This window comes from Dreissena polymorpha, chromosome 5, assembly GCF_020536995.1.
Source record: "Dreissena polymorpha isolate Duluth1 chromosome 5, UMN_Dpol_1.0, whole genome shotgun sequence".
Classification (NCBI taxonomy): Eukaryota; Metazoa; Mollusca; class Bivalvia; order Myida; family Dreissenidae; genus Dreissena; species Dreissena polymorpha.
Window position 1 is genome coordinate 91,669,756 of NC_068359.1, and position 18,748 is coordinate 91,688,503.

The window sequence follows — 18,748 nt, forward strand, 5'->3', positions numbered from 1 at the left end:
ATACCAAGATGTAATATATATTTAAACACAAAATGCAACACAAACAGCAAAAACATGTTTTACAAATAGTATGCGCAAGTGCTCATGATGATCACGTCAAACTACAAAAATCAAATTCATTCCCGCTAAAAATTGCAGATTTTTAGCGCTTTTTCATTATTTCTTTAAAATTGGGGACGAAGTGGTATTATAAACAAAAAAACAACAGGTTACTGCCTGATCTTTTTGTAATATATCAGACTCGGCACGAATAAAATAAGCGGAGTCGTTTTATTCTAAGCCTTGCCTGATATATTACAAAAAGATCAGGCAGTGTACCTGTTATTCTCTATATATGGGCTTCTTTTTTAAAATAGAAGATGTTTAATATTAAGACATTAAAAACAACATCTTACTGAAACGTCAATATGAACACCTCTTTACCTGCTGTCTATACAATTGTAAATCGAACCCATTCACCGAAGACGTCGCTTAAATATTGATCTAGCAGGCGACGAAGCAAACCAGATAGTGGCATGACAGTTTGAGGTTATTAGAGACAATTTCACCTCCCCTTTGTCGCATGCTGGGAGGCGATTGGGACCATTCTATTAATTCGCAACGGCGCGGAAGTGTCGGCTGGAATTAACGCAGAGAGATATATGTAAGTGTGAACACATATGTGAGTTGCGTATGAATTCGTTTAGAGCTGAACAAATATAATAAGTGTTGTTTTATTTTTTTTGGTCATGTTCATACTTTTTTTGTTTATTTTCTGAATTCATGTCGTGCTCTATACTAAACTATAGAACTGATCCTTTTAAATAAATTATTATAAAATTTACTGAGATTGATTACATTTTAAAACATAAAACTTGTGCTAAGTATACCATAAAAAGCGTTATTATTATCATCATATATATATATATATATATACTCAGTTTTGTATCCAGTAGATCTAGGTAGAAATATAAATGTACACATACAAATTATCATATATTTAATTTGCATCGCTTTCATTTTATAATAAAACGCATCATTCAAGGAAAAACAATTTTCTTCAATTACATGTTTATTATTTTTACGCTATGTATATTCGAGGACCAATACCTGATGAAATTAATTAACTGTTCAGACATTCCTTATTAGGGTTTTCAAACACATCTTGTACATGCCTGGACGTAATATTTTATATATAATAATTATCTTTAAAAAATAAATAGTTAAACGTGATTATTTTCTTTTTATCGTTTTATTGACATGGCATTCACGTACATGTGTGTGTATATTTTTTAATAAATGTAGTGGTTTGTTCACATGGCTTTGATAGAGTAATTGACTGGAAATATTAAAACGGTAACGGTTTTATGGTTGATGTATTATGGAATCTATCAGATCCCTTTTATTTACGTTACTTTTATTAGGTTGCTATTCGTATGTATTTATATTCATATGTACATGTGTATTACTAGTGTTTGTGTTTAATTTAAGTAGAGTTAGTCTCCTTTGTACAATCCATTGTCAAAAAGCACCAACAACCAATCATCATCGAGCATACTTACTTTCCCAAAGGAAACGGCGAACATTATCTCAACATTTAAGCAAAAATAAGATCTAACATGTTAAATATGCTGTGTATGTATCCCAATGAAATATGTTGATATCAATCGTTTCAAAGAGCTTTTTGCACTGTTTAACAAGCCACAAAAAGTTCCGCACTGACAATATCGACCATCAAAAAAGTAAAAACAACAAAAGCGTTTGAAGGAACAAACTGTCAACATGTTTTTATTTAATTTATAATTGTAACGCCCGCTATGACGATAACCTCCGACAATATTTCCATAGACGTAGATGTGCAGAGAAATAAATCTCCATTGGCTCCTGTATGGCACGCCTGAACCACAAAAATGAGAAAAACTAAGTTTAAGTTACTTAAACTAGGTTTTTCTCTACTTAAATTCAATTTAAGTTACTTAATTCGAATTAACGCTGCTTAAAATGAATTTAAGTAGTTTTTGTGGTTCCCGCGGCGTTAACGCTAATTTAAACACCGAAAATGCATTAACGGTGCTTAATGGTAATTTTCTTACTTAAGTTGAATTAATTCAACTTAACAAGGATTTTCTCTATCAATTGTACTATTTTCAATTAAGTTGCGTTAAAATAGGTTTTTCTACTTAAAATATGTTTTTAGTTACACGAATTCAACTTTAGTAAGGAATTTTACTTAAGTTGTAAAGTCGAATTGTTTTGATTGGTCAGTTAATGATCCGGAAGACCTAAGCCAATCAGAAACGTCGTAACAAACGTAAACAGGAAAGGATATTCTTCTACCGCCATTTACAATTTTGCAATGGATCGGTTACAACGCACGCATTTACCTACAGCTGACAGTGTTCTTGAAAGAGTTTCAATAACACTCAGAGATGTACAGAGAGGCAAACAGAACGGCAACCTTGACGTTTCTGCAGCTCGCACCCAGATCGCCAGTCTTCTTACAAACTTGCAGAGACTTGAGAATGACCACACCGTCCCAGATGATTTACTGAAGAGCACCATCCAGTCAGTAGTGTTAGTCAGAGATAGTCTCCCTGATTTGACTCAACATGCTCAACACAGCAGTCATTCAGTTGATCGTTATGGTGATCATAATCAGAACACTTAAGTTAGATATGTTTCTAAATAATATGTTAACAGTACATTTTTTTCTTTTTTTACATTTAAAATTATTTTAAAAGACAATAGTGCACTCAGACTTAAAATATCACCTGGGTAATTTCTGATATGTGTACTTTTTGGGATTGTTTACTTATAAGTTCACTGCCAATACTGAGATACTGGAGACTGTTTTTTTTCCATTTAAATACTAAAATCAAAGCCAAAATTTACATGTATAGAATATAATTAAGTTGGATTCGGTGACACGATATAATCTTTAATTTCTACCTGGGACATATAATATAGTCCCAGTTTCTACATACAAGCTGGTATGACTACTCGTATACAAGACAAGTTATTACTACAGGTAAATGCGATATGACCCGGAAATATATAGACGGGCGGATCGTTTTTGATGTTTATTGCATAGTTACTGACTGTCAGCAAAATTTGATGATGAAAGGGTGTTTTGAATGTTATTCCAGACTAAAACAAATTTTAGCTGACTTAAGATTCTAATCCAAATTTATAATATCTGTATTTTTTGCTCGTACCACATGGCAATCTTTTTCTTCCGACCTCGGGCCTGAATTTATTAACAAACCTGACAACCAATCAAAACGCTTGTTTCATATGCTTATTTTCGGACGCGAGTTTTGACTTAACGATAATTAATAATTCAACTTAAGTAAAAATTTTATTACTTAAGTAATAATTAAATACAATTAACGATGCGAAAGCACTTAAATTAATTTTAAGCAGCGTTAAATGCAATTTAAGTAACTTAACGGTAATTAAAATCAATTTTTGTTGTTCGGGCGCACTTAACGAGTTAAACTAAGTTTTTCTCTGCTTAATTCATTTTTCTCACATAAATAGAAAATAACTCTTCTTGTCTACTTAATGCATTTAGTAGCGTTAATTCGAATTAAGTTACTTAAATTGAGTTTAAGTAGTGAAAAACTAAGTTTAAGTTACTTAAACTTAGTTTTTCTCTTTTTTGTGGTTCAGGCGTGCCATACTCCTGCACCTATCAACAACAATCAGGTAAAAAGCGAAAGGTAAGCAAAAAGACGTTTCAACAGACAAAATATGCAAGAAAACACTTAAACGTTTTTATATAAATTCAATATTTGTTTATAGTCACTAGATATTGTATGACATATGCGTCCTGTGTCCTGGACCAAAACACTTGCCATGGACATAACGTTTTAGAGTATACGCCTCCGCCATCTCATATGTTATTATTGCACTTACCGTTAGGGGTAAACTAAATGTTATCACGATGTTCCGTAAAATATTGCGCAACATGTAGTAATTGGATAATACAGTTGCCTTGGACCAATGAAATTCGTCGTTAGAAACGATGATGGGATACATTTACATGCAGATAAAAACAGGACCATCGTGCGTGTAGTAACCGAAAATCCGTCTTCAAAAATTGATCCGAACCGGAAATTAGAAAGTAAATGGAATAGCACTTAATTCGCGGAATATATTTTTTGATGAATTCATTAAATTTTAATCGCTGTTTAAAGATCCCAATATTCTCCGCGCTTAAACAAAATTTACTAAAAAATCATACGATGCACATCTGTAGATATGCATGATACATTTGGTTATTTTTCGAGCGTTTTTTATCTGGACAAAGGATCAATACAAAATACATGAGCACTGTTTATTGTCAGCTAGAAGTTGTTAACGTCCCGTAAAGCTTAACATTTGGAAGTTTGATTATGCTTGATTGAGAATTCAACAAAACATTTACAGTTGTGTGTAATTAATTCAATGATAATATGCGAAATTTACGCTTTACGTGTCGTAATAAATGTTTTGACAATTGTTTGCATGAATGCCCTATGTACACAAAGATTTAATCCAATGGCCATCATAAGTCTCCTAACTTTAAAGGATTTTATTGAGGAGTACCCCGATTCGTGTGGTAAGTATAACAAAGCTAACAAACTGCCCCAAACCTCTCAAAGCATCGATTGATATATACACGAGGTAACTCAAGCATAACTGATTCACGACCAAATTTACCAATATTAAAAGTTGCAAAAATATACGTATACGTAGTACTATAATACTATTCTATAAGTAGTGTGTGACCTTAATGGAAACATTCAAATTCATCGATAGAAAGTTTCCTATAATTGGGACTCACACTTGCAGTTTTAGACTCACATATGTTAAGTTGTATAAACAAAACACGGAATTAGTCATTGCTTATTGATTATCTTTCTATAAGTGTGCGTTTATCTGCAATACATATTCAGAATCTTTGAACACAAGCGTGTCTCTTAAATAAGACGAGCTCACGCCTTTTAAAAAGACTATATCATTTAACTTTGCAACTTCTTCGTAAATATATATATGAATATGGCAATTTTAATAATAGCATATTAAAACGGATACAGTGTGATATAAATAAATAACGTTTTAATTCTGATATTTAAACAATCATACAATATGTGGCCTGTTTGTTTGGCTCTTTTTACTTGTTGATGTTATCTATGTGAGTATTATATATATATCTATATGGTGGACATTTTCATTTACCAAAACTGATAGCGCAGTTGGTCAAAGCTAAGTCAACTCCCATGTATTCTCATGTCTCCTTAGTAACGACATCGATATCTACCCAGTGGTTGTTTTATCTCAATATTTGCTTCTTTTTTGTCCTATCAGTTTTCTTAGTTTGAATTATTTGATTTTGATGAACTTAATTTATCTTTTTGGTTGGTTTATAACATAATTGATTAATGTAATGTATATGTTTGCATATAAATAAAAAAGTATAATTTACAGTGCCTTAGAAATTCTATATTTCTTTACCATAGTTAATATAAATTTTAAACAGTTTATTGTACTGAGTTATTGAATCACAAACACGTTATATCTTATTTTCAGGTTATATAGCATAAGTCTTGGTAAAACACCATAACTGTGTATTGCATGGTGTAAATCAGCATACATGGAATCGCTTGAATGTTATCTTTTTTGTTGTCAAGGTATACTGTGTTAAAGGTATGTGTTTTAACGAAAATCAAATCAGCATATATACGTATAACATATATCTTAACTCTAAACAAATAAGTTGAGTTATATCATCTCTTTATGCCGTACATGTTATTCTTAAAAGTATATATTGCTTTAAATTGTAAACAAAGCATGGTCCTAAATTCGGCCGAGACTATAATAGAATGTTATATGTAGAGCATGGACGCAAATGTATATACACAGATGCACTACAAGCAATTAGAGTTTAGAACGCATGTTAATGTATTTGGCACTTTCCAAATACAGATATAATCATTGAACTGGTAAAATGTTATTTAGTTAATTTAGGATAGATTTTTGCAATTTCAAGGTTGACACAAAGAGTAACGTTATTCTAGGGGTAAAGAAATTGAGACGTGTTCTGAGAAAACTGGGCTTAATGCATGTGCGTAAAGTGTCGTCCCAGATTAGCCTGTGCAGTCCGCTCAGGCTAATCAGGACGACATTTTCCGCTTTTATGGTATTTTAGTTTCAAGGAAGTCCCTCCTTACCGAAAATCAAGTTTAGGCGCAAAGTGTCGTCCCTGATTAGCCTGTGCGGACTGCACAGACTAATATGGGATGACACTTTACGAACATGCATAAGGCCAGTTTTCTAAGAACAAGGCTCAATTATGGATCGGCTATGGCGACATCCTATCGCACGGATAGATCCTTGTTTACCCTCATACAGCCTACAGTGAGTTTTCGCAATTATGTTTCCTACGCCAATTAACAAAATACTGGATTTCACCCATAAAAGAGAATCAATAAGATGGTAACAAGCATAGCGTTTTGATGCAGTCGAGCCAAAATAATTTTGCTAATGTCGCTCATGAGATAATATAAAGTAACATAATCGATCTTGATAATACTATACACAATATAGAAAGGTTCGTTTGGTCCGTTTTCCTTTTTTAAATGTGTTGCACTGTAGAATCAAAGCGCTGAAGGCACTGGAGTTGTTCGCTGTTGTCGTCCTTGATTAGCTTGTGTGCATTGCACAGGCTAATCAGTGTGCATATGCTAATCTTATCTGACATGCAGTAAGCCCCTTTTTCCCCCGAAAGCAGCCAATATGTACAGATTTCAACGATAAACACTAGACTGGCCAAGGTCGTCGTACAAGCTGGTAAATACACTCACTGCAGTAGTAGATGCAGATGCTCCTAAGCATTCTGCGTCTGCAGTGCAGACAGGCAGCGGTAATCGTTCCTATCATAGTGAGTTATGGTTCTTAGCGTAGCTAAGGCTTCTTAGCACATACTGATTTGCAAAACATGCTCTTTGAATTTAGTCGTGAGCTTACGCTCACAACTAAACAACAGAGTAGTTTATTCGAAGCACCACTACACCAGACACTCAAATTGTGTTGGAAATGGCCGGCTTCTGCATTGTGTCGTTGCTGATGACTCAATTAGTTTCGCGGTGACAGTCATCCAATTTTGTCCCGCTCATTTGCCTGGCGTGCTAAACACTTCAGCCGAATTGATGGCGAAATAACGGAATTTCAAGAGCGGATTTATTCTTAAACGCATCAAATGTTTATGCCAAACAATGATATATCAATTACTTGGAATTAAGGCACAACGGCCGTGAATTGTCGAAGACGTTCGATATTCCATTACGGAAAATCAACACCGCCTTAATTTGTAGCAAAATATGTTATTTCGGTCGTTTTACCTTTACTGTAAATGAAAAAAAATATGATGGATATGAAATGGTGTGGTATTTGCTTGGTATGTGCCTATAAAAGTAAAAATTACTAGACATAACACAGTCTCCCATGCTATTAATATTTTCTGATTACAGATCGTATTTACCTGCATATAAACGTTATATATCCTATTTATCTTGCATACGTTAATACCCGATTGCACTGTCTCCAATAATAATTTTTCCACAAATCATTTTGTTGTTAATCCTTTCGTAACGTATAAAACAAATGAAATGCGCTCTGTGAAAATGTGTTTTAATGCATGTGCGTAAAGTGTCGTCCCATATTAGCCTTTGCAGTCCGCACAGGCTAATCAGGGACGACACTTTCCGCCTGAACTTGTTTTTTTCTAAGAAGAGACTTTGTTGAAACGAAAAATATAATTTAAGCGGAAAGTGTCGTCCCTGATTAACATGTGTGGACTGCAAAGTCTAATCTGGGACGGCACTTTCCGCACATGCATTAAACCCTCTTTTCACAGAGCACGGCCCAAATAATAGAGCGATTCGTTAATTAAGCTGTGTACGTTTAAAGTAACTAGTATGTGATAGGTGAACGCTAATATAACTGTTTGTGTTGATACAAGCACGCAAGATTTGTTTAAATACACTCAATTGGAAGGTATTTATAAGAGTTGCATCTTATCGCAGATCCATCTAATTACATTCCATTCTTTGTACCTCATTACCAAATAAATGTAATCACGAACAAATTGATCAGGCAACAGAACGATTGAATGACTATTTCCTTTAATAGTCATTAAAAATACATTATACATTACCAGCGACTCTAGCGATAGCGTACGTCCTCTTTAAACTGTAAAGCATGCTGCAATTGGTTGTAAGATGGCGTTCCTCGCGTTATGTTCAAGATAAGCTCATGTTTGCAAATATCGTTGTTTTCACTGCCTTATAATTTACATTACATCACATATTGTATGATAGTTTATACATGGAAATGTATTCGAGATATGTAAGTGTGTTGAGTTGATGTAAAGAAATATACATTTACTCTCTGTTGATTTTTTCTGCATAGACTTAATTACCTGTAAATGTATTTGAAATCTAATTATCGGCCACAATTATGCATTCGTTTGAACGATGTTGCCATTTCGCCTCCGATACATACGTAAAACAGAAACAACTAGCTGACACGATTTCAGGCGATTGTAATTCCGAGTTTTTCATCAATGATAAGATCTTTTAATATGATAAGCTTTTACACTTTGCACTTTACTCAACAAATTTCTATGTAAATGGTTTCGAAACGGGTGTTAAAAACAGACGATATTGGTCGTGCTCTGTGAAAAATGGGTTTAATGTTTGTGCGTACAGTGTCGTGCCAGATTAGCCTGTGCAGTACGCACAGGCTAATCAGGGACAACACTTTCCGATTTAATTATATTTTTCGTGTCAAGAAAGTCTCTCCTTGGAAAAAAAACAAACAAATTTATGCGGAAAGTGTCGTCCCTGATTAGCCTGTGCGGACTGCACAGGCTAATCTGGGACGACACTGTACTCACATGCATTAAAACCCATTTTCTCAGAGCACGGCCCATATTGAACAATACGAATATGCCTGTGTGTCCCCATCGCATTGATCATTATCCAAGCGTCGTTGTTCGTTTAAATCATATTTCAAATACAAGAGAAGTGATTAATGAAGTAATTAAGATAAAAATCATCGCAATATGATTTTGCATAATTATTTATGCACTTGTGTTCTCAATTGCATATTCCATACAAACTGATTTTTCAATGGCGACCCAACTATTCGGCTTAAGATTACTTTTTTTTTCACAGAAAAAATGCAGTTCCATGTTTTTATAATGCACCATAACACTGCTATATACATGCAGTCCGACTTTCAAATATGAGCCTCGCTCGTGGAAAAGGAATACAATGAATTTGCGTAGTGTCCACAGTCTGCAAATGTTAATATATGGCAAAACTGTTCGCCTAAACTGTTCGCCTAAACTGGAGTTTTGATAAGAAGAGACTGCTTTAAACGGAAAAAATACAATAAACGCGAAAAGTGTCGTCTCTGATTAGCCTGGGGGCTGCATTAAGCCCGGTTTCCGAGAACGAGGTTTATATGAGCCATGCTCTGTGAAAAAGGGGTTTAATGCATGTGCGTAAAGTTTCTTCCCAGATTAGCCCGTGCAGTCCGCACAGGCTTATCAGGGACGACACTTTCCGCCTAAATTGGTTTTTTTGCTAAGAAGAGACTTCATTTAAACGAAAAATGTCATAAAAGCGGGAAGTGTCATCCCTGATAAGCCGTTGCGGACTGCACAGGCTAATCTGGGACGACACTTTACGCACATGCATTATGCCCAGTTTTTTCAGAACACGACTCATATCAACTTAAAAACACCATCGTACTATATAAGCATTTTTCTGTATCTATTGTTGAGTTTGGACATGCTTTTCAATCCGGCGCGATTGCAATCTTATTTCCTAACAATTTGCGCTTAGAGAATTTTACAGATTGTACATGTATTCAATGAGACGCATTCTTTCATGCCGTAAAACGCCGACAGTGTTATTATGGCGCTATTCAATTCCAATGGTCTCTGCATTAAGACCCAACCTAAAGAGAAATGCTTGAAACGCTCGTTACGCAAATAATGGACGGCGTAAATATTAATGAGATTTCTGAGAGGATGTCTTAATTAAGGTCCATAAAACCGCGTTCAAACTAACGCGAAATTGGAAGGAAATCTGTGGTGTTTGCTTTTTTTGTGAGACATGTATGGTTATGCACGTATTTGGATTCCCGTTTTAATCTTAGGGCATTTTGTATAAAGCAAGATTGCATTAAACCCCTGCTAAAAAAAGTTTCTATTTTTCTCTTTCCATGCAAATTTTACTTTGATAGCTATATTTTCATGACGCGTGTTTTGTTTTAAATTGAACGCAAGATAATCGGCATTTTAAAATCCTAAATAGTTAAGTATAAATTATTTAAATTGCTTTGTTACGTGAAACCAATAGAATAGTAATATTTTGTAAGTAGACATTTACATGACTGCAAGCAATGTACGTACTTCGATGACATTGTAATGTACACACCTTCGCGATACTATTACATGTATATTAAATACGGTGTATTCATTTTGTTAAGCACTTCCGGCATTTGGTTGGTAAATGATATAAGTTGCTCAACCGTACTAATAATAAAGTCTTCATAACTTAATTTATCTTTTAGGCGTCTCCCATATATAATATATACCAACGATCGTTGCAAAGTCAACCTACGATGCTCAAAAATGAATGCCTACACTCGGCAACATGTAAACCATAATTCATCTCAGTTGTACAGTCTATAAAACGTAATGTCACCCAGACTTTACATCCACATGGTCCTGCCAGATGCCAGAACAGGATTCTTAAAGTAAATTAATGTCGAATAGACTCGACCATATATCGACCACTATGTCAGTCGAAGCTATATATAAAGGTTCATTTGCAATTTTCTACAAAGCGCCTTAAACAGCTGTTTATTATACAGCTGTTTATTGGAAACCATGCATGATCAAGTTATTGTAATCTACCAATTTTACTTATACTTATTCTTATACTTATTCGGATCGTGTTTTTTTTGTTTGAAATTGGTAGCACTATGCATCCATAATGGCCGAATCTTGTTAGATGCTATGTGATTGATAATAAATGTATTACAATTGTAGACATTATTTTATTTAAAATTAAACTGAAAGTTCACTTAGTAAACGGATTTTTACTCGCATGTGATTCTTTTTTTTTCCATTAGTATTACATCTTTATTTTTGTACCAATAACGCTACAATCGTTAAGGCAATTCAAACCTTATGTTATTGTGAAATAGCACGTTCTTATACACACAATTTTTAACCATTTAACATAAATACATGTACACTTATAGTGATTGGTTATTGATTTAAATTATTTCACCATTACTCAGCTTAAGATAATGGCACAATATATTTAATTCGGATTTATTATTTATTCCATGTCAAATTTAGATTACTAAATAAATAAAATACTAAATACCAACAATAATTAGAAAGATTTGTTTAATAAAATATCTTTGTCACTCACCAACCATAATGAAATCAAAAGGAGACACGTTATCCTCTACCAAACTACTAACACCATAAACATGGCTTTGTGTGAGCGACAGTTTGTATTGGTTCACTTTTGTCCTCGCTTATCTTTTAATTAACCAATCAGTAGAACAGACGTATTTTATATTAGTTGTAGTTATTCTGGGCAGTTTCATCAATTATTGTTTTTTTCTCGCGGTAATCCTGCAATAAAATATATGTGGTTCTGGATTGGGTTATGTGGACTATAGCCCTTAGACATTCTTTATTCGCATTGATGTGCACGTACTTGAGTGAGTGATTGCTAATGAAAATTCTAATTTCCAATGAAAAAGTCTTTAAAAAAACAATGAAATGTTTTCTTCAAAAAAACAATCATTACCAATTAACAAGAAATCAACAATATTATGATATGTCCTTACTAATTCGGACAGTGTTAACGAGTTATTTTTATATTTATCTAAACGTTTGTTTCAAATACCTTTTATGATCCTTGATACGTGTTTATGTATATATGAGTCTTGCTCTGTAAATAGGGGTTTAATGCATGTGCGTATATTGTCGTTCCAAATTAGCCTGTGCTGTCCGCACAGGCTAATCAGGGACGACACTTTCGGCCTTTACTGGATTTTCGTCAAGAGCAGTCTTCCTTTAAACGAAAAATAAATAAAAGCGATAAGTGTCGTCGAAGATTAGCCCGGCTCGGTCAGCTGCTGGAGCGTGCGCGTCGCGACCGAGGCGAGAGTCGCCCGCAGAAGATTCTCTCACCTGTACATATTTCCTTATAGAGGGGAACTTCTGCGGGTGGCTCTGCTAATCCAGCAGAGTCCGTCACCCTCGAGCCGGACGTCTTCCACACTGCTGGGATTGCTGTCTTCTCCAAGATGCAGCGGACTTGTCACCCGCTGTTTATCGTCGAGAGTTCGCCGGCCCGGACCTGCCAGAGGTCCCGTCTGAAGAGGGCCGGGGACGGCGGGACAGCAAGACCACCAGTGTGGGGGACATACGGGACGGACCTGGGTCTTGCACTTCTGCGCCGGGGGGAACCCAAGAACATCGAGGGGGTGGCTTTAAAGAGGGACCCCGGGGCGGCGGTACCTAGTGCGCTCAACGCGCTGGGGAAACCGTCTCGGGGATGAAGACGACGGCTGATGACAACAAGTGGGCCATAAAGGCGGAGCTGTGTGCTGCAGCGGTGCTGCGTTCAGACATGAATTTGTCTTTTGAGATTGTCTAACTACCAGTGCACATTAAGGTCTCATTGGCCACCGTGCACTGGTCTATTTGGATCTAAATTATTTCTTTGGCGAATACCCGGGAAGCCGGGGTAAATTTGACCTACTTTGGCTCTAAATTAATCTTTCTCCCCTGAAAGGTCACAGTGGCAGGCCGGGCTACTATAACCTCGTGAAGAGGCCAGTAGGACCTGTAAATAAACTCTGAAATACACACACACACGAAGATTAGCCAATGCGGACTACACTTAACGCCAATGCATTGAACCCCCTTTCCACAGAGCGCGGTCCATATGTTTCAGTCTTATGAGTCTGAATGCTGAGGTCAGTTTGATATCCATCGATATCTCCATACACTGCGGTATCAATTTACATCGATACCTTCTTGAATTATTTGTTTCTGATAATTTGAGAATCTTTATTGAAGTTTTGCGATTTTAAATGTAGACAATTAATCAACATGTGTTTTGAACTTTCTGAACGTAGAAAATTGATGACATACAATGAAGTTATATACAGTACTGTTAAGCAACGGTCAGTTGAACGGTATATTTTCATGAAATGTTTTATACGTATGTCCAACTACAATGCGTCATGAACAACAACGTTGTTTATTGCAGATAATGTCTCTGGGAATACTTACGTCCAAGCTTCAGGCGTTAAAAACGCTGAAGGATCACGAATACGTCCAGCGACTCAAACAGCTCGACTACATCCAGAGTATCCAAGATGTGACTAAGAAAATTGTTCCGGACTTAAGTGGCACGGAGGAAGGGGACTACTCGCACGTGCAGACCCGTAAATCTCGCGCACAGTTGATCAGGCTTAGCGCTGCTGTTTGTGGAATAGAGTTGTGTTACGCGGCCGAGACTGCATTTGTTAGTCCAATACTTCTCAAACTCGGTGTACCCGTTGCCTTTATGACTTTGGTATGGTGCTTGAGCCCGCTGCTCGGGTTTTTCCTTGTTCCAATTATGGGCTCACTAAGTGATCGATGCCCACTCAAACTTGGCCGTCGCCGTCCGTTTATTGTGATATTCTCCACGGGAATTATAATCGGTCTCATTTTGGTTCCCAACGGCGATACACTCGGCACGCTTGCCGGTGATTCTGGGCTTAAGGACAACGTTAACGTTTCCCAGTTTGTTGACGCCACATTCGTCCGTAAAATTAACTCGACCAATGATCTCCTTATGTTCAACAACGGCACATCCGTTATAGTGCGGTCAAATTTCAGCCCGCAATGGCCTTCGCCAGACACGCTGCCACCGAGGCACCTATTCGGAATACTTCTAACAATTCTTGGTGTTGCGTTATTAGATTTTAACTGCGACGCATGTCAGTCGCCTTGCAGGACGTATCTGTTGGACATAAGCGTACCGGAAGACCATTCGAGGGGCCTGACGTCATTCACCGTCATGGCTGGCCTTGGCGGAAGTTTCGGGTACCTGATGGGTGGGATAGACTGGGAGGCCACGAGCTTCGGTGCGGCATTGGGGGGTCACGTGCGTGTAGTGTTCACGGGAGTCCTGGTGATGTTCATTGTGTGTGTCATTCTGACATTGACAAGCTTTAAAGAGATTCCGTTGAAGGAACTTGGTGATGCCAAAGAGCAAGTTCAGAAACGCGTGAAGACGGTTAAAAAGGCGAAATATAGGAAGTTTGTGAACGAAAGTTCCGAGGAAGAAACCGACGTGAATGAAACTAAAGAAAGCGTAGTGTCGTATGGAACGTTGGGTGAGTATGGAGCGACTAGTGGTCCGAACGCTCACGATATCAATGGTATTAAACCTGATTCCAATAAAGCCAGTACGGATGACGTCCACACAAAGGTCGATTCAAATACGAAAAATGAGACAATGATGATGCATGAGATGAACATGATGCAGAAACAGTCTTCGATTAACGTTGAAAGCCTACTGAAAGAAGTGTCACTGAAGACTTACCTGCGATCGATTATCAGACTACCAAGGTCAATGGTAATCCTCTGCATCACAAATCTCTTCTGTTGGATGTCTCTCGTCTGCTACTCGCTCTACTTCACCGACTTCGTGGGGCAGTCGGTATTTCACGGAAACCCCCGAGCGCCTAAGGGAAGTCCCGAACATGAGCTCTACGACGAAGGTGTCAGACTGGGCTCATTCGGAATGTCTCTGTACTCACTGTCGTGCGCTATCTACTCAATGACTGTGGAATATCTTGTGGACAGATTTAGTAAGCTACTTTTGCATACACTTTATTTTAAAACGTTCTTTAACGTGTTTCCTTGCACATGTTTAACGAGATTTAAATTACGCTTTAATATAAACTAAGTCGATTATTATCAAATTGGTATTTTTTATCTGTTTCATGCGGTGTATTTGCAAACTACATTCCCATGGGCCCATTTGTTTAACCGTTCTCTAAACAAGTTGCACGAACATACTCACACGGACAATCTAATTGTTAAGATGATTATGTTTCTTAAACTATTCCGGTATATTTAAGAATTTAAACAACATTCATCTTAAAGTGACAAAACAGTCTATTTTACACAGCATATTTATTTGATATAATAAGGACCGAAAATGAAAGCTTTATCACTAGAACAATGCTGCAATAATACGCCTTTCTACATTTGTCTAATGTACAGCTGCGAGGCCAGTCTATGTTTGCGGCCAGTTGGTCTACACGATTGGCATGGTTATTCTGGCTGCGACGCGCCATCCCGCGGCTGTCATCCTGCTGTCCCCGTGCGCGGGGATCATGTACGCCACCCTGTTCACTATGCCGTACCTGCTGGTCGCCCGCTACCATACTAGCGGACAGGTACAAAACTTGCAATGATCTATCAAGAGTATTTGAGTCGCGCTCGGGAAAAACGGGATTTTACGCATGTGCGTCAAATGTCATCCCCTAGTAGCATGTGCAGTACGCTCAGACTCGTCCGACACGAAACATTCCTCCTTAACTGGATTGTCTTTAAGAAGAAACTTCTTTTACAGGAAAAAAATCCATAAAAGCGGAAACAAATATTCCCTGATTTAGCCGGTGTGGACTGAACATGCTAATCTGGGACGACACTTTACTCAGATGCATTAAGCCCCATTTTCCCAGAGTGGGGCTTTTTGTTTTAAGTTAATATCTATTTATGTACTAGTATCCAAAGCATTTGTCTTCTACAAAAAAATCCTTTACAATATATATCTACAGAATGTTTGAAGAGTAAATAATGCGTGACATGCTCGAGAAGTGGTTGTCAAAGCCTTCAAAATCATTAAAATCGTGAAGCTTCCGGGGGGGGGGGGCTTCGCAACCCTGGACCCCCTAAACGATAAACTATGCACTTTTATGGCATTATAAGAAGGTACTTTGATGAAAGTATATAAGGTGTGACATGCTCGAGAAGTGGTTGTCAAAGCCTTTAAAATCATTAAAATTGTGAAGCTTCCGGGGGGCTTTGCCCCCTGGACCCCCTAAACGATAAACTATGCACTTTTTGGCATTATAAGAAGGTACTTGGATGAAAGTATATAAGGCGTGACATGCTCGAGAAGTGGTTGTCAAAGCCTTCAAAATCATTAAAATCGGGAAGCTTCCGGGGGGCTTCGCCCCCATTGACCCCCTAAACGATAAACTATGCACTTTTTTGGCCTTATAAGAAGGTACTTTGATGAAAGTATATAAGACGTGACATGCTCGAGAAGTGGTTGTAAAAGCCTTCAAAGTCACTAAAATCGTGGAGCTTTCGGGGGACTTCGCCCCCCCCCCTGGACCCCCTAGCAGGGCTTTGGACCCACCAGGGTTCCTAGCGGCCCCCTGGACCCCAAGCAAATCTTTCAATATCCCCCCCCCACCCCCAACCAGAAATCCTGGAGCCGTCCCTGCTTATGTTGGATTATTAAAACCTTACACATGAACTAATTTATTCAAATGTTTGAATATCACCTTGTGTTCATATACGAAAATAAATGTTGATTTTGTATAAGCGATGCGGGGTAGGACAGATGACATTTTTGTCGATGATAAAACATTATTGTAAAATGCTGATGATAATACAATTTGCTATGCATAACATTTCTAAAGGTTTTCCTGTGGATGTCAGGCGGCAATTTAGAAACATGCAATTTATCAACACGTCCACTGCTTTACCTATTGCTATTCATCGTGGCTTTTATATATATCCCCAAATAAACATCATCAATAGTTTCGTACAAATTTACATTTATGATCGTAGTGATTTTCCCCAGACACCATAAACGCTGTTTAAGAAATAAATCTGCATTAACTAAGGGTCCTGAAAATAAAGGCGCTTATTTTAGACAGAACGTGTCTTACGCGCAAAGGATCAAATTGATCTAGGATTCACTTAGAGACTGGTTGTCATAAATATCGCAAATCTATCTCAAAATCTAATTACCCACAGACGCGTGTCTCGCATTCTCGACATGTTATTGCGAGCGGCATTTCCTAATTCCACTTTCAGCAAACAGGAAGCAGTTTTTTTGCATCTTGCTGGGATCGTCCTAATTCTTCTTTGTAGTGAAGTACTTTTATGTCATATGCTTCTTAAATGTTTACTGTATGTAATACTAGAATATACGTTTTAAGTTTTGATTTTTTTGTAATCCTGTATACGTTACATATTTAAGTATAATGTGGATATTATTTATCGCTTTTATGCAATCCACGATGACCAAATATAACAGGGCGACTTATGTCCCTTGATCGGGGAGTTTTAAAGTGCAAGTCGGCTAAAGATGTCGCCTAGTATCAATATCAGACTTCGAAACCATATATTCGACTTTACCTTTTAATTTATCTAAATATTTAAAGATAAGTCACATATTTGTATAAATCTCTGATTTTTAGGTAAATTTAACGTATCATTTTTTTATGTTTTTTAGTTCGGAGAGTCCCCGGGGACAGAGGCGGTCCGCGGACTGGGCACTGACGTGGCGCTCGTGAGCAGCATGGTGTTCCTGGCGCAATTCCTGCTCTCGCTCATCATGGGCGCTCTCGTGCACGTGGCGGGCAGTACCGTCACCATAGTAATCGCCGCCGCCGTCCTTAGCTTCTGTGGCGCCGCGTGCGCCACGCAGGTCACGTACCTCGACCTTTGAAATATGACGTCAAATATTGTGTTGTTTGTTGTTGTCTTTTTTTATTAGAATATTCAGACGAGTAATGGTATAATAACACAGACCAGATGCCTCGACCTCTAGTTCCCTGTACGTCAACGATTTGTGTTTGTCAAGTGATCACATTCACACTAGCCATATAAAAAGAACGAATACTGGACGGAGCGAGCGCAGTGAGCCCCTTTATCAAAATAGATTAAACTTAATAAGTGTGTTCTAACTTTCTGGGATATAACCGAAATTTTATTAATATGATATAACTTTTGCGTAAATGCTTTACTTAATTGGTTGCAATCAAGCTATTGCATGGGATTAAAATGTGTATTATATAATCTGAGAGACAGAAAACCCCATATTTTTGATAACGCATCAACAACATTGACTTCAGTAATATGACAAGATAAGTATTGATGCAAAGCATCAAAGGGCGTCGGGAATTTCAGTGTAAAAGGCACTCAATGAAGTTACATGGAACGATTTTTTTTCTACTGTAAATATTAATATATTGGCCGATTATTTTAAACAAAATAGAAAAAGATAATGGTATAACCATAATCTATAATGTTGTGTTATAATCCCCAAATAACCATTATTTATGATGATGTGTTATATCCCCCAAATAACCATTATCTATGATTTTGTGTTGTAACCCCCAAATATTTCATAGTTCATTTTATTTACATTGGTTTCCTTTTTTTTACTGGCATCCGTGTGCAGTTTTCATTAATGGAACAGAACTGTGTAGGTTTTAAAAAATCTGCTTCATCTTGTAAGCGTAATTTCATATTTTTCTCAACTTCAAGGGGAGATGATTCCGAACTTATTCTTACGTTGCTCATTTACGATAGGAGTTGAGTACTCATTGATATGAAAACACTGTAAAAGTTTGAAAAAAAAAATTGAATGAA

The 18,748-nt window shown here is 37.1% G+C and overlaps 1 protein-coding gene across 1 annotated transcript; it reads left to right on the top strand.

The window, feature by feature from the left end:
• The first annotated feature begins 13,343 nt into the window (after positions 1–13,343).
• LOC127831464 (proton-associated sugar transporter A-like) lies at positions 13,344–17,853 on the top strand. Its single transcript, XM_052356450.1, has 3 exons — positions 13,344–14,934; positions 15,353–15,528; positions 17,607–17,853. Exons 1-3 carry the CDS (start codon positions 13,344–13,346, stop codon positions 17,820–17,822), a joined length of 1,983 nt encoding a protein of 660 aa, XP_052212410.1. The 3' UTR covers positions 17,823–17,853.
• Positions 17,854–18,748: the final 895 nt, after the last annotated feature.